The following is a 13,701-nucleotide window of genomic DNA, read 5'->3' as shown; positions in this document are numbered from 1 at the left end:
CCTCGGTTGCACATGTTTATTCTTTTTTGCCCCACAATGGAGAAATTTCTGTGCAACAGCAGCTAAATGGCAGGCACTCACACAAAGACCATAAAATGTATATGAAAACATAATAAATAATAAAATACTGTACAGTAAAGACAAAATTTCAACATAAATACTGTCTAGATATAAAAAAATACTCCAGAACAGAAGAATGTGCAACTGAGTTGGTTCATTAAGAAATGTAAAATATAAGATAGTTTCACATGTTGACAGATTTAGTCAACACTCTTATTTTTAGACTAATTCAAGCATTTATGCCGGGGTTGCTATTGGTGAAGGATAAGAGGTTGTTTTAGCTATTCTAAAAGATCTGCATAAGCTATATTAATTTCTTTTGGAGCAGTAAAATGTTGGTGCTTGTTGCCACTACTAGGTTTCTTCCTTATAAAAAGTATCTTCCCATTTAGAGTGCTGCTGTAACATAAAATGTTAACTGTTTTTTACAGGAATTGTTTCAATAATCTTTTTAAAGTGTCTCAACCAAATAAACTGCTCTTCCTTCTCTTCAACCAGTTAGCCTATTTGGTTTTGTTGATGACTCATCGCAGCTCTGCAGCTTTAGCAGCATGAGACAGCTTCAGCTTTTCCAACAGTCTCATTGCTGGTCTCAAAGAAAAACAATTTAAAAGCCTCACAGGAGTTGAGAAAAATCAGCTGGCACACCTGTACTGTTGCTGTGACGAAAATCTCTAGATCCCTTGGCACAGAAGATCCAGGTCACATTGTGTGTGAGGATAATGGATGGATAATAATCTTAATCTAATAGGATGTTTTTCAGTATTCTGCAGTCTTCATATTGACCTTAATTCAAACTTTAAATTTTAAAGGGGGATCGATTATGCAACAATTCACATTTTGTACATTTTTATTCTTTCATTCGGGTTGCCAATGCTTAAAAAACACCAAGCGTTTTTTTTGACTGAGTTAATTGTGTCTGGAAAATGAGCTGTTTCAAAAACCTCTCAAATGTTGAGTCACCATCAACGGGCACTGCGCCATTATCTAGCAAAACAAGCTGAGTTTCAGCCCGTTTAGTCAGTTTTACCGCTGTATGTGATGTACAATGGCCGCTGGAAAAGACAAGTATTTTGTTGTTGACTTACCATAAAGAAACCACTTGTTGCATTCTTGTTGGGTGTACAGGAGGTTTTACTAATGCTTTTCAAAGATGTACAGTTGCATAGTTGCCAGTGATGTAACGCATTACTGACGTCGGGCCACTTTTTTCAGTAACGAGTAATCTAATGCGTTGCTATTTCAAATCCTGTAGTCAGACTACAGTTACTTATCGAAATCACTTTGAGTTACTGTGCGTTACTATTTTCTTTTGGAATTTAATTGTATTTGCTCTACGCGTCTTGTCGAGTGATCACCGTTTCTATGCGGCAGTGTCAGCAGCGTCAGAAATGTAAACAATGGAGGGAGGAAGGAGATGCGCATTTTGTTGGTGGATAAACAGGAACTATTTTCAGTCTCTGTTGCCAAGTTCGATTATTATAAGCGGCTTTGGGCTTGTTTTTTTTTTTTTTTTCTTTTTTAAGTTGCTTGCAAATTTAATGAGTCGCAGGCTGCGCTTTTGGGCTCATTTTTGAACGTGAAGTTGCTCCTTTATGCTTGGAAATAAGCAGAGACTCATAATAAACCACAGAATGTGTCTGACGTCCAGATAGTTTTAGTCAGGCCTTCCAGGTCCATCTAATCCCGGATGATCCGTCTCGCTGTGTCTTTGTTAATGTTAAGTTAATATATTACTTGTGAATTACGTCGAGCTTTGCATTGCACTCCAGAAAAGTGGAGATACATTGTTGTTGTTACCATTATAAAATTGCTTACAATTAAGTATTGGCAAAGCTCAATGTAATTTTCACAGGTGGCAGAGCATTGTTGTTAGCAGCTGCTGAAAGTAACTAAAAAAGTTACTTTTAATGTAACTTAGTTACTTTCCAAATCAAGTAGTTAGTAATCTAACTAAATTACCTTTTCAAGAAGTAATTAGTAATCCGATTAAAGTTACTTTTTCAAAGTAACTATGCCACCACTAATAGTTGCGCAGCCATCTTCACATGCGAGTGTAAACATTGAGTTGGGGGGTGTGGCCAGCAGGAGCTTATTTGGATTTAAAGTGACAAGATGCCCTAAAATGGCTATTTCTGAAAGGAATCCAAAATAGGCAGAACAGATCAGACTAGCATCTCATTATCTAAGATAATGCAAAATATGTGATGGACATTTCTTGAATAGTCCATAGACTTATCCTAATCTGTTCAAGGAAGCATAATGGTTCACCTTTGAATGTCGTTTGTGTATTTGTTTTTGTGTTTTTCCTTTACCGTGTTTTTCCTGTTTTCTTCTCACTCAGGTTTCCCTGAGTTCCAGAGAACATGTCAACTATGATGTATCCACGGGAGGAGAAGCTGGAAAAGCTTTCCCAGGAGGAGATCATCTCCAACACCAAGCTGGTGATCCAAGGCCTTGAGGCCCTGAAGAACGAGCACAACTCCATCCTCCACAGCCTGCTGGAGACCATCAAGTGCCTAAAGAAGGATGAAGAGGCCAACTTAGTCCATGAGAAGTCCAATTTGCTCCGCAAGTCGGTGGAGATGATCGAGCTGGGACTGGGAGAAGCCCAGGTACGGCGAGAAGAGGAAAAGAAACAATAGTCTTCTGTTCAGTGTATTTTTTCCTCCTCACAGCTTCCTCATTCTATACTGAGGCTGCATGCTGATCATGATTCATTCTGAATCTGACCAGATTTGTACTTTTCACTCTTGTCTCCTTCCACTGTCCTGTTAAATGTCCCCACTCTTCGACGCTGTCCCAGGTCATGATGGCTCTGTCCAATCACCTGAATGCGGTGGAGTCGGAGAAGCAGAAGCTGCGTGCGCAGGTCAGGAGGCTTTGCCAGGAGAACCAGTGGCTGCGGGACGAGCTGGCCAACACCCAGCAGAAGCTACAGAAGAGCGAGCAGAGCGTGGCCCAGCTGGAGGAGGAGAAGAAGCACCTAGAGTTTATGAACCAGCTCAAAAAGTATGATGAAGACGTCTCACCCACTGTAAGTAAAGCCTTTCATTCAACTATATATATATATATTTTTTTTCTCCAGTTTTTTCCAGCTCTTCACTTCTTTGTAGCCCAGAGAAGTGAAAGAAAGTTGACTTTGCTCTCGTCAATTAGCTTTAAGGAACTCAAATGGTCACTGAAAGCCATGATAAATTTTTTTTTTACAGTTTATAGTGTTAATGCGCTTCTGTCTGAACATAAATATTTTCTTGTTATGGTCAAATCTAAATTTTATTTCAAAACAACACAGAATGAGCATCAGTACTAAATAAATTGCTTTGTATCAATGCATACTTAACAAAAACAAGCGAAATTGGAGAATAAGGAGAAGCACAGATTATCTGTAAATGTGAGCCCTGGAGGTGCACCAGTCTGACTTTACTGGCCAATATCATGTGGACTGGAGTCTTTCTTTGTTTTTCTTATTTAAGATGTAACGCATACAAACTAATTTGTGCAGAACTTTTGTTATAGTTTAGTATCAATGTCTTTGTGTATTTAAGGAAAACACTGTATTTTTTCCTTAGTATCTCCTAACTCCTAACTCGGTAGTTGTGTTAAATTGTTATGATTTCAATGTTGCCTAAATATATAAAATTTTGTTGTTACCTAATTTTAATTCCAGCAGTTTTTTTCTTTCTAAGTTTGTGAAGTTTCCATGACTGCATGTTGTCACTGAAGACAAAAATACTGCCGCTGCTGTTTGCAGAGTAAGAAATCCCATTTTTCCAGGAATGAGCTACATTAGAGTCTTTATTGATGGGTGAAGAAGAACGAGTCGCTGCATTTTCTTACCACATTCTCTGTCCCAAAATAAGGCTGTATTGGTTTTTATTTACAAACCGCTTTGCTTAAATCAGCAGAAACTCTTCCTGCTTGGAGCCTGAGGGACCCTGTTGTTGGGCTAAATTAGAAGCTGCAGTTTTTAGCCTTTAAATCATTCTGAATACTATTATATGGAAGAACTTTATCCACCGCTTCCAGTTTCCACTTTCAGGAAGTAACAAATAGAAACATTTGATACTTTCTGTCAATTTTGAAAGTGTGTTTGTCTTACAAGTTCAACGTTTAATTTGTTTGCTATAACAACCTTTTTAATCAATGAAGAGTGTTTCCTAATTTACCTTAATTATCATATTGTCAAGAATTTGAGTTTTATTTTCTGTACAGCTTCTTTCAGTTGTTAGATTTTATTTCAAGTCTGAAATTTTTTTAACCCTGACATCTGAAGGAGTGTCTAATGACTCGGTTTCATTTTACTAGCAGGAGGAGAAAGACAGAGAAACGCCAAAGGACAACCTGGATGACCTCTTTCCTAATGATGAAGAGGAGCAAGGTCAAGGAAGTAAGTAAAAACAGAACATGTTTAATGCTAGGTCTGGAATGAATACCGACTAGTTAATCTCAGAAACCAATTGGTTGCTCCGTATTTTATGAAGGCTTACTTTTATGGGGTTTGAGTAGAGATGGAGGACATACATTTTGGATTTAACAGTTAATTTTGCTTTGCAATTATTCTCTACTTGGTGTTGGTCTTTGAGATAAAAACATTAAACTTCACGGTCATAAATAGAATTGGGCAATATGGCTTAAAAATAAAACATCCGATTTCTGAAATACCAGATCTGATTTCCAATTTTAATGTTTTTTTTCTCATTTTCTTTTCTAAAAAAGAAATTAGAAATGACCGAAAGTGTTTTCAAGAAGTTGCTTAATTTTTTTTTATTGCCAGATTTTTCTCAGAAACATTCTAGTGATTCATTGTTGTAATGTTTTGGGTATTCCTCCCACAGTGCAGCACCAACACAACAGCGCTGCTGTGGCTGCAGCCCAGCAGGGCGGCTATGAGATCCCGGCCCGCCTAAGGACCCTCCACAACTTGGTGATTCAGTACGCCTCTCAGGGCCGCTACGAGGTGGCCGTGCCCCTCTGCAAGCAGGCTCTGGAGGACCTGGAGAAAACCTCTGGACATGACCACCCCGATGTCGCCACCATGCTCAACATCCTGGCTTTGGTCTACAGGTACAAATGGGGGGGAAAAAAAACATCGAAAACTTCTCTTTAAGGTTAGGTTTTGTTTTTGTTTTATTACTGTAATCATGTTGTTTTTCCAATCACCCAGGGATCAAAACAAATACAAAGAGGCAGCCCATCTGCTCAATGATGCCCTATCCATCCGTGAGAAAACCCTGGGCAAAGACCACCCGGCCGTAAGCATCCGGTTGTCATGGCAGCATGCTCACAGCCATCTGTTACTTCATTTTATTTATTTTATGTAACTGGTGAACAGGCATGTAAAATCCAGCTCTGTAGTCTGTTTACAGTCGTTTGATCAGGTTTACTGGAGCAGGGAAGTTACGGGATAGAAACGCTCAAAACTGGAGTTGGAGATCCCTGATATAGATAGATTAATTACACACAGTGAAAAAATTCAAGCATATATTTCTGTTAATTTCTAAAATCATGCCTTTATAGCTAAATTAGAAGAGAAAACTGATTAAAATATATTTTTAATACAGAAATGTTAGGTCAAGACCTTATTATGGCCTACAGTCATAGTGAAAGTTGCTGACTTTATAGAGATAAGGAGGATAAGTCACAAAAGATCACTTGTAAGAGAACTGGCTGTTTTAGAGTGCTGTATCTACCCATATTAATGGAAAGTTGAGTGGATGGCAAGGATAGCAAACAAGAATATTTTACTACATAAATGTTATGATATTTCTATGTTATGGCTTGTTCAGTGATTCCCGTTGTTTCCAAGCATATTAATTGAAAGTTAAGTGGACGGAAGAAATGTGGTAGAAAAAGGTGCAGAAGCAAGGTTTAATGTCATGTCATTTCTATGTTATGGTGTGCTTATTCAACATAGCAATAGAAAGTTAATTGGAAGAAAAAGGTTTGGCAGAATAAAGTTACCAGAACATAAGATTTATGTATTAAAATTTGCTTTTATTGGTGTTTGTAATCTTAAAATTTTCAGTAAAACTCAATTTTGGGTTTTTATAAGCAGTGAGCCATAGTCATCTAAATTATTGTTTGAAATAAATGCTTTTGTGTTATGAATCTATATGAGTTTTACTATTTTAACTGAATTACTGGATTGAATTAAGATTTCTACGATATTCCAATTTATCAAGTTGCATCTGTAAAAGTACCAATTAGAAAATTTAAGAAGCAAGGTAAGCTATTTTTTTGTGGTGAATTTTAGAAGTTATCTTACAGCTTTCTGCAGAAACACTTCTGAGATGTCAAAGTAAGCTAATAAAACACGGTGCTATAGCTCTGGACTTCATAAATTCATTGCTTTTTGACAGGATGTGTTAACCCCCTCAGAGGTTTGAGCTGTAGGAAAGCTTTACAGAGCTTCTTGCTGTGAAAGAGTTAATTCGCTCTCTGGACTACAGTGGAAAAAGCCCTGAAGTGAAGTGAGTACAAAAGCAATAGAGAGCTCTAATTATGCTGTCTGTCTGTGTTTGTGTCCAGGTTGCTGCAACTCTGAACAACTTGGCCGTGTTGTACGGAAAGAGAGGGAAGTACAAGGAAGCCGAGCCTCTCTGTAAGAGAGCCCTGGAGATCAGAGAAAAGGTAGGTCGCATCCCCGGACTGCTTCAGCGCCGCCGTCCACCGCGCAGGAAGTCCTCACCTCAGGGGCATCAGCTATGAATAGAGAAAAGAGAAAATTATTTTCTTAAATTTAGTGTGAAGTTTCTACCGGGGGCTGTTCCCTGGTCAGAGGAGGAGTTGTGGGTTTTAATTGAGAGCGCAGCTAGAAATGGATACCAGGCACAGGGGAAGCGAGGCAGGAGATAGATTAGAGAGAGACATGACCAATTATTGAACTCAGGAGATACGAACATTATCTCTTAGCCTGAAAGCCCTGTCCTGTTTACACTTTATCAGCCAGCTGTTTGCTACGTGTTCTGTGTTCTTGTAGCAGATAATGTGAAATGGCATCAGGATGTGCAACAACGAAGTTAGAGCTAACAGAGCAGCCAACAGCACTGAGGTAGAGAGGCTCCTATCAGAGTTCGTGACCGAGTTCTGATCTCCCAACTTCAATTTTAGCAGCTTCTGATTTCTCTTTATGTTTGATGGTTTTCGTTTCAATAGCGTCTCATGATCTCTGTGGTTCCACTAATTTCGTTTTAAACATATTTATACTGAAAACAGCTCAGAAATAGTCTCAACACTTAAAAGTGTTTTTTTTTTCAGTTTCACTTGCTAGTCTGGTGCGAATCAAAATGTTTACATTTCTGGATCTTGGCCTAAAATCTGCTAGTCCCAGTCACCAGCAAATTTGTGGGAGCACGAAGATAAAGTAAGAAGTTAATTTAAAACATTTCATTGTGGATTGCCGTCAGGTTCTGGGGAAGGACCACCCAGATGTGGCCAAGCAACTGAACAACCTGGCCCTGCTGTGCCAGAACCAGGGCAAATATGAGGAGGTGGAATATTATTACTGCCGCGCCCTGGAGATCTATGAGTGTCGGCTGGGTCCAGACGATCCCAACGTGGCCAAAACCAAGAACAACCTGGTGAGAAACACAACGTCTCTCCTTTTATTTTAAAAGCTCTGTTTACTACTCAGCTCACGTTGAGCAAGATAAACGCTCAGTCTGTTTCAAGGTAAAGTGACAGGAAAACGACTTTGTGTTTCCACTTTGATCAACATGTATCCAGCTCACTAATAGAGTCCTTGACTTCAGTTAAGCACAGTTTTCTCTGTCAGCATAAGAAGTTGGATTTTTGTGGCAGTTGGCGTCCTTTATCTACCTTACTTTCTTCCCAGTGAAGGCTGTATGCTGCAGTATTGTTCCTGTGTGACTGATATGCAGATGGATTCTTCTCCTAAGGAGGTTTTAGAGTCAATAGCATTCATCTTTAAATGTATCTTCTCATCTGTTTCTCCGTCAGGCTTCCTGCTTCCTCAAACAGGGGAAATACAAAGAGGCTGAGATTCTGTACAAAGAGATTCTGACCCGTGCTCATGAGAAAGAGTTTGGATCGGTTGATGGTAAGAGCCCATGATGGACGCTGAAACTCACACTGAGGCTGTTCTGTTGGAGATTTTAGTTAGAGTTAAATGCACTGCGTTAAATCAAATCAATAAAGGACAGATGGTCAGAAAGTGGATCGCTTTCTAAGCAGGTTGCCACTTATAGAACCTAAACTTTACAGAATCACTGAGGGAAAATCAAGAGTTTGCTTGTTTGAAGGGTAAACTCTTTGAAAAGAAATCAGAAATCATTAGACTCCTTTCTTCGGCTCTTTAGAAAAAGCCTGTCTCATTCGCCTAAGAAGTCTTTTTTATGTAGCATTCAGCAACATTGTCACACCATCTTTTCAGTCTGGAAGTTCAAGGATAAAGTGGCAAAACTTGAAGAATGTCGGATTCATTTCCTTCATTCACTGCCTGGTGAAAAGCATTCATACCTCCTGAACAACACATTTCCATTTATTTTATTGAGATTTTATATGGTGCATGACCTATGACACAAGGTACTGGATAACTATGATGGGGTATACAGGTAATTGTAGATGACAAAAAAAAGAACTGGCCATGAAGGAGTACATTTTGAGATTCATTTAATATATTTATAAGAAATGGCTTGTATATTTTATGATGTCAAAAAGTCATATTACTGCAGTTTTCCTTTCAAACTTCTGACTTGTATAATGTCAGATAATATCTTAGTTTGAATATCTTAAATTTATGCTTTAAATTGTGGAAAGTTGTATATTTTTCTTGCAAATCTCTGTAACAGACTATCAGCTTTTTAAGTAAATGAGAATTATTCTCCAAATTTCCTTGTTTTTTAGCAGAAATAAATTCTTCTGTGGCCATGTTGTCTTTTTTTCATCTACACCGTGTTCCAAATTATTATGCAAGTGATACTTTCTCAGATTTTCTTAAATGGTCAATGCAAATGAAGGTCAGTATAATTTTCAAGTCATGAACTATTACAGTATAAATAAATTTTATTGAACAAAGCTCCCCGTGAGAACAGTATTTTTTTTTTCTTTTTTAAAACCCAAAAAACTGAAAATGCACTGCTCCAAATTATTATGCACAGCAGATTTTCGAAACATTTTATGGATTATAAAGAACGGCATACGGTCATTCTTTGAATGTGCAGCATTAAGTGGTCACGTACTAAAATCAAAAGCTATTTCAATCAAAAACATCTTAACAGACCGAGTTACATGTTAACATGGGACCTTTTTTGATATCACCTGCACAATTCTTGCATCCGTTGAACTTGTGAGCTTGTGGAAAGTTTCTGCTTGAATTTCTTTGCAGGGTGTCAGAAAGCCTTCCCAGAGCTGCTGTTCTGATATGAACTGCATTCCCCCCTCAGATCTTCTGCTTGAGGAAACTCCAAAGGTTCTCAATAGGGTTGAGGTCAGAGGAGGATGGTGACCACACCATGAGTTTCTCCCCTTTTATGCCCATAGCAGCCAATGACACAGTGGTATTCCTTGTAGCATGAGATGGTGCATTGTCATGCATGAGGATGATTTTGCTACGGAAGGCACGGCTCTTCTTTTTGAACCATGAAAGAAAGTGATCAGTCAGAAAGTCCATATACTTTGCTGAGGTCATTTTCAAACCTTCGGGGACTCTAAAGGGGCCGACCAATGATTCTCTCCCCATGATTTTGGCCCCAAAAATGACTCCACCACCTCCTTGCTGACATCACAGCCATGTTGGGACGTGGTGGCCATCCACCACCAATCCACTACTGCGTCCATCTGGACCATTAAGGGTTGCACAGCAGTCATCAGTGAACAAGTCTGTTTGAAAATTAATCTTCATGTACGGCTGGGCCCACTGCGACCGTTTCTGCTTGTGAGCTCTGGTTAGGCGTGGCCTCTGGAGGATGCTCCACCTTGAGGTTCCAGAGGCACCAACAGCTTCAAATAACTGTTTGCTGCTTTGTAAGGACATTTTAACAGCTGCTCTCTTAATCCGATGAATTTGTCTAACAGAAACCTTCCTCTTTATGCCTTTATCTGTACAAATCCATCTTTGTTCTGCATCAGCCACAAATCTCTTCACAGTACGATAGCGCTTCAGTTTTTGTTAAATATCTAATGTTTTCATACCTTGTCATATGGCACTGATGATTTTTATCAGCAGAGAGAACTTTTCTCTTTCCCATATTGCTTGAAACCTGTGGCCTGCTTAAGAATGTGGAACATCCTTCCTAAGTAGATTTCCTTTAATTGAGCTCACCAGACAAACTAATCAACCCAGCTCTCTGAAATTATAGTGATTCAAAGAGCCCTGACACACAATACTATCTATAAATTTAATAGCACAACAAAAAATGTAATCTTTATGACACTTAAATCCAATTTGCATAAAAATTTGGAACACGGTGTATAAGAGCCTGATACTCCATTTTATGTCATTTAGTGGTACAAAAACTTTCACAATTGAGTTCATGTGGCTTATTTTCTAAGTATACTTTCATAAACATGCAACTTTCCAAAATATCCCATGAATACAAAAGATTTTCAAGACTTTTTTTATCCCTGTTTTTACTTTTATATCATCACCAGTAAGATCTCAAATATATGTTTAGTTTTATTGCACTATTCATTTTAATAGATAAGTTCCATTGTTTTCTGTTTTAATATCCTGTTTTTCTGCACTTATGGAACTGTAAGCTCTGCTCAATTCAAACATGAATAAAAATAAATGCATCACAAAGTGTTTGAGTCCAGATTTAGACGGTTCGTTGCATCCCAGTTGTACAGTATGTAGACGCTCTCTCCTGTCTGTCTGCAGCTGAGAACAAGCCCATCTGGATGCATGCAGAGGAAAGAGAGGAGATGAGCAAGGTGAGAAAACCTCCCTAAAAAAGTCATCAAGATTTCCTCTTGGATGTAGGGCTAGGTGATAAATTGATTTTATCTATTAATCAAAATTTTGGGGTTTTGAAGATTTAGTTTTTGGAAAATCAGGATTATTTTTTTTCCCCACCAATGCACCCCCACCAATGCACTCCTTGTGTTTCCATAGTTCAGGGTGATGTCAGCAAGATGGCGTACAAAGGCCGCCATCTTGTTTGCGTTTTTTTTTTCCAGCTTCTACCTTTTTGGATTTTCAATTCAAGCCAACTCTATGAAAACTATATAATTCTAAACTATATAATAAAGTCAAAATAATAAAGAATAAAGTCTTAATATTAGGAGAACTAAGTCGTCATTTTGTGAGAACTAAAGATAAACCAATTTATCTAAACTTTTTTCTCATTGAAATGACTTCTTGTAATTTTAAGACATTCTTCTAGTAAAATTACGCCTTTATTCTGCTATTAATGTGACTATATTTTCGGAATTAAACGAAAATACTTGTAGCCTGGCCTTAATACTCACAGAAGGAATGACTGAAATAAGAACTACTTTTTGAAAGCATTTTCTGTTGTTTGTAATTTCTTTTTTAGAAAACAAAAGAAAAAAATGCAATGAAATCAGAAATCGCATTTGATACGAAACAAATCTGAGATTTTATTTTTAAACCATATCGCCCAGTCCTACCAGGAAGATTAAAATATTCCTCTTTTTAAATGATGTGTCAGACACAACTGTATAAACAAAGTATAATGCTACTTATCAGGTCTAAACACCAGTTTTTCTTTCTCTTTTGCTCACTGAATTACTTCCAGAGCAAACACAGAGACAACACCCCATATGGAGAGTACGGAGGCTGGTACAAGGCATGCAAAGTCAACAGGTGACGCCGATAACCGTGTTTTATGACTCAGCCATAAAGGCTCTAGATTTAGGTCAACTTTTGATTCAGCGGAAATATTCAATGCCATCTTTACTGCATTTTCTCCTTTGTCTGTCCCTTTTACATCAGGATTTACTTTTGTGACCTTTTTGAGTAACTTTCTGTCTCTATCCATGCAGCCCTACAGTGAACACTACCCTGAGGAACCTCGGTGCTCTGTACCGCCGCCAGGGCAAACTAGAGGCAGCGGAGACACTGGAGGAGTGTGCTGTGAGGTCTCGCAAGCAGGTCAGCGACATCTGCTAAATAGAAACGGCCCTGTTCTGCATGACGGTTCCTGTTTTTTTTATTTAGGAAAGCAAATCTCATTGTATTTCTTTCCCTTTCCCTGCATTGCAATGGATCCAGAGCAACACAGTAAGTTGGTTCATCTCTCTTGGCTCCCATAGAGCTTCCACCTCTCCCATCTAACATCACTCCCATCTCACAATCATTTAAGATACTTGTTTGTCGCTGAAAACGTGATGGACGGACAGGACATCTGAAATCACCTCAATTCCCCCCATAAAACTTTCTACTCTCACGAATTTACACAAGCTAATGTCTGCATCTGCAGCTTGATCTAATTAGTTTTTATACCTCTGCAGGGCATCGACCCCATCCACCAAACGCGTGTGGTGGAGATCCTGAAAGATACAGACGGTGAGAGGCGGAGGAGCAGAGACAGCCTGACCAGCGTTAAGTACGAGAGCGGCTCTGAGACTGGCGAGGAAGTGAGTATGGGCGTGGAGTGGAACGGGGTGAGTACAAATCCACTATTGTAGAGTAAACACGGCCCGTCTGGAAAAACCAGGCGGTGTCTGCTATTTCAGAGAGATCGAGGGCTGGTATAGAACTTCACTACTGTTTTCCTGCTGTGTTTTTAAAGATAGCACAGTTTCACATGAATGGAAGCTAACTTCTCTCTGGAACTGAATAAGCTGGTGCATTTAGCAGGATGCTAACCCCTGGTTCTGCACTTTATTCATAAAAAATTTTTACAAAGTTACAAAAACACAATACCAACTGTATTTGTTGTTTAATGATGCCTGTTATTATTATTTAGGTGTATATACATTTCTCTAAAACAGATGCAGAGACATGTAGTGATCTGAGTCTGTACCATCCCATCGACTCTCTGCAGACAGATCTTGTCTTTGTCCTGAAGTGACCCTGGTGTCATAAAGCTGATTGAGTGTCTTGGCATGTTCGCCTTTTTGTTTTCAGCCTCGCAGTTTGCTTTAAACTCCATGCTTATGTCTTTTGTTGTTTTGAAATGAGTGGTTCTGTTGCTGGCAGTGCTTCTGTGCAAGTGAAACAGTAGGAAAAAGGCACACGCTCAGTCCCTGTTGCCTTGGTAACATAATACCTATTCACATCCACCTATGCGAGCACAGTAAACGAGTTTAGCCGCTAACACAATAAGCACAAGGAGCCCACCCTGTCTGCTGATGTTTGGACCCAAATCAGAACTTTATACCATTTGGGTTTCAAAGAGGTTTGAGTCTAAAACCTGCAGCAGCAACAATAAAACGGGTGTGGCAGCTGAAAAAAAGCTCCTATGCATCAACAAAGCGGGGATGCATCCCTTAGCTTGAGCTTGTGCCTCTTCGTTCACTTGAATGCAGTCTAACCTCGAGCTGCATCAGCCTAAGCATGCATGTTCCAGCCTGTCACTCTCACCCCCCTAACATGCACTAATGGACCACGTCTGTTTTCACATGACTGAGAAATGTCTGTTGACCGTGAGCTCTCCTGCTTTTCCTACTGTAGGAATTTTGTGGGGTTGTTTTAGTACTAAAGTGTGAATG

The 13,701-nt window shown here is 39.0% G+C and overlaps 1 protein-coding gene across 7 annotated transcripts in view; it reads left to right on the top strand.

Annotated features, from left to right (window-relative positions):
* LOC102233978 (kinesin light chain 1) overlaps positions 1–13,701 on the top strand; it is a 30,494-nt gene that overhangs the window by 6,220 nt on the left and 10,573 nt on the right. For 3 of the 7 annotated variants that reach the window (XM_023326896.1, XM_023326897.1, XM_005795136.2), the window contains exons 2-14: positions 2,405–2,675; positions 2,867–3,097; positions 4,369–4,450; positions 4,899–5,127; positions 5,228–5,315; positions 6,592–6,693; positions 7,470–7,643; positions 8,023–8,122; positions 10,904–10,956; positions 11,784–11,851; positions 12,031–12,139; positions 12,260–12,268; positions 12,499–12,651. In XM_023326896.1, the coding sequence (XP_023182664.1) occupies positions 2,427–2,675; positions 2,867–3,097; positions 4,369–4,450; positions 4,899–5,127; positions 5,228–5,315; positions 6,592–6,693; positions 7,470–7,643; positions 8,023–8,122; positions 10,904–10,956; positions 11,784–11,851; positions 12,031–12,139; positions 12,260–12,268; positions 12,499–12,651 (1,647 nt within the window). In that variant the 5' untranslated portion in view covers positions 2,405–2,426. The remainder of the gene's footprint in view (positions 1–2,404; positions 2,676–2,866; positions 3,098–4,368; positions 4,451–4,898; positions 5,128–5,227; positions 5,316–6,591; positions 6,694–7,469; positions 7,644–8,022; positions 8,123–10,903; positions 10,957–11,783; positions 11,852–12,030; positions 12,140–12,259; positions 12,269–12,498; positions 12,652–13,701) is intronic. The other 4 variants (XM_014469706.2, XM_005795137.2, XM_023326899.1 and 1 more) reach the window with 4 other exon arrangements.

The sequence above is a fragment of the Xiphophorus maculatus genome, chromosome 22 (genome assembly GCF_002775205.1).
Source record: "Xiphophorus maculatus strain JP 163 A chromosome 22, X_maculatus-5.0-male, whole genome shotgun sequence".
In the NCBI taxonomy this organism is placed as follows: domain Eukaryota; kingdom Metazoa; phylum Chordata; class Actinopteri; order Cyprinodontiformes; family Poeciliidae; genus Xiphophorus; species Xiphophorus maculatus.
The sequence above is the reverse complement of the archived record's forward strand: the minus strand, read 5'-3'. Positions and strand labels throughout refer to the sequence as shown.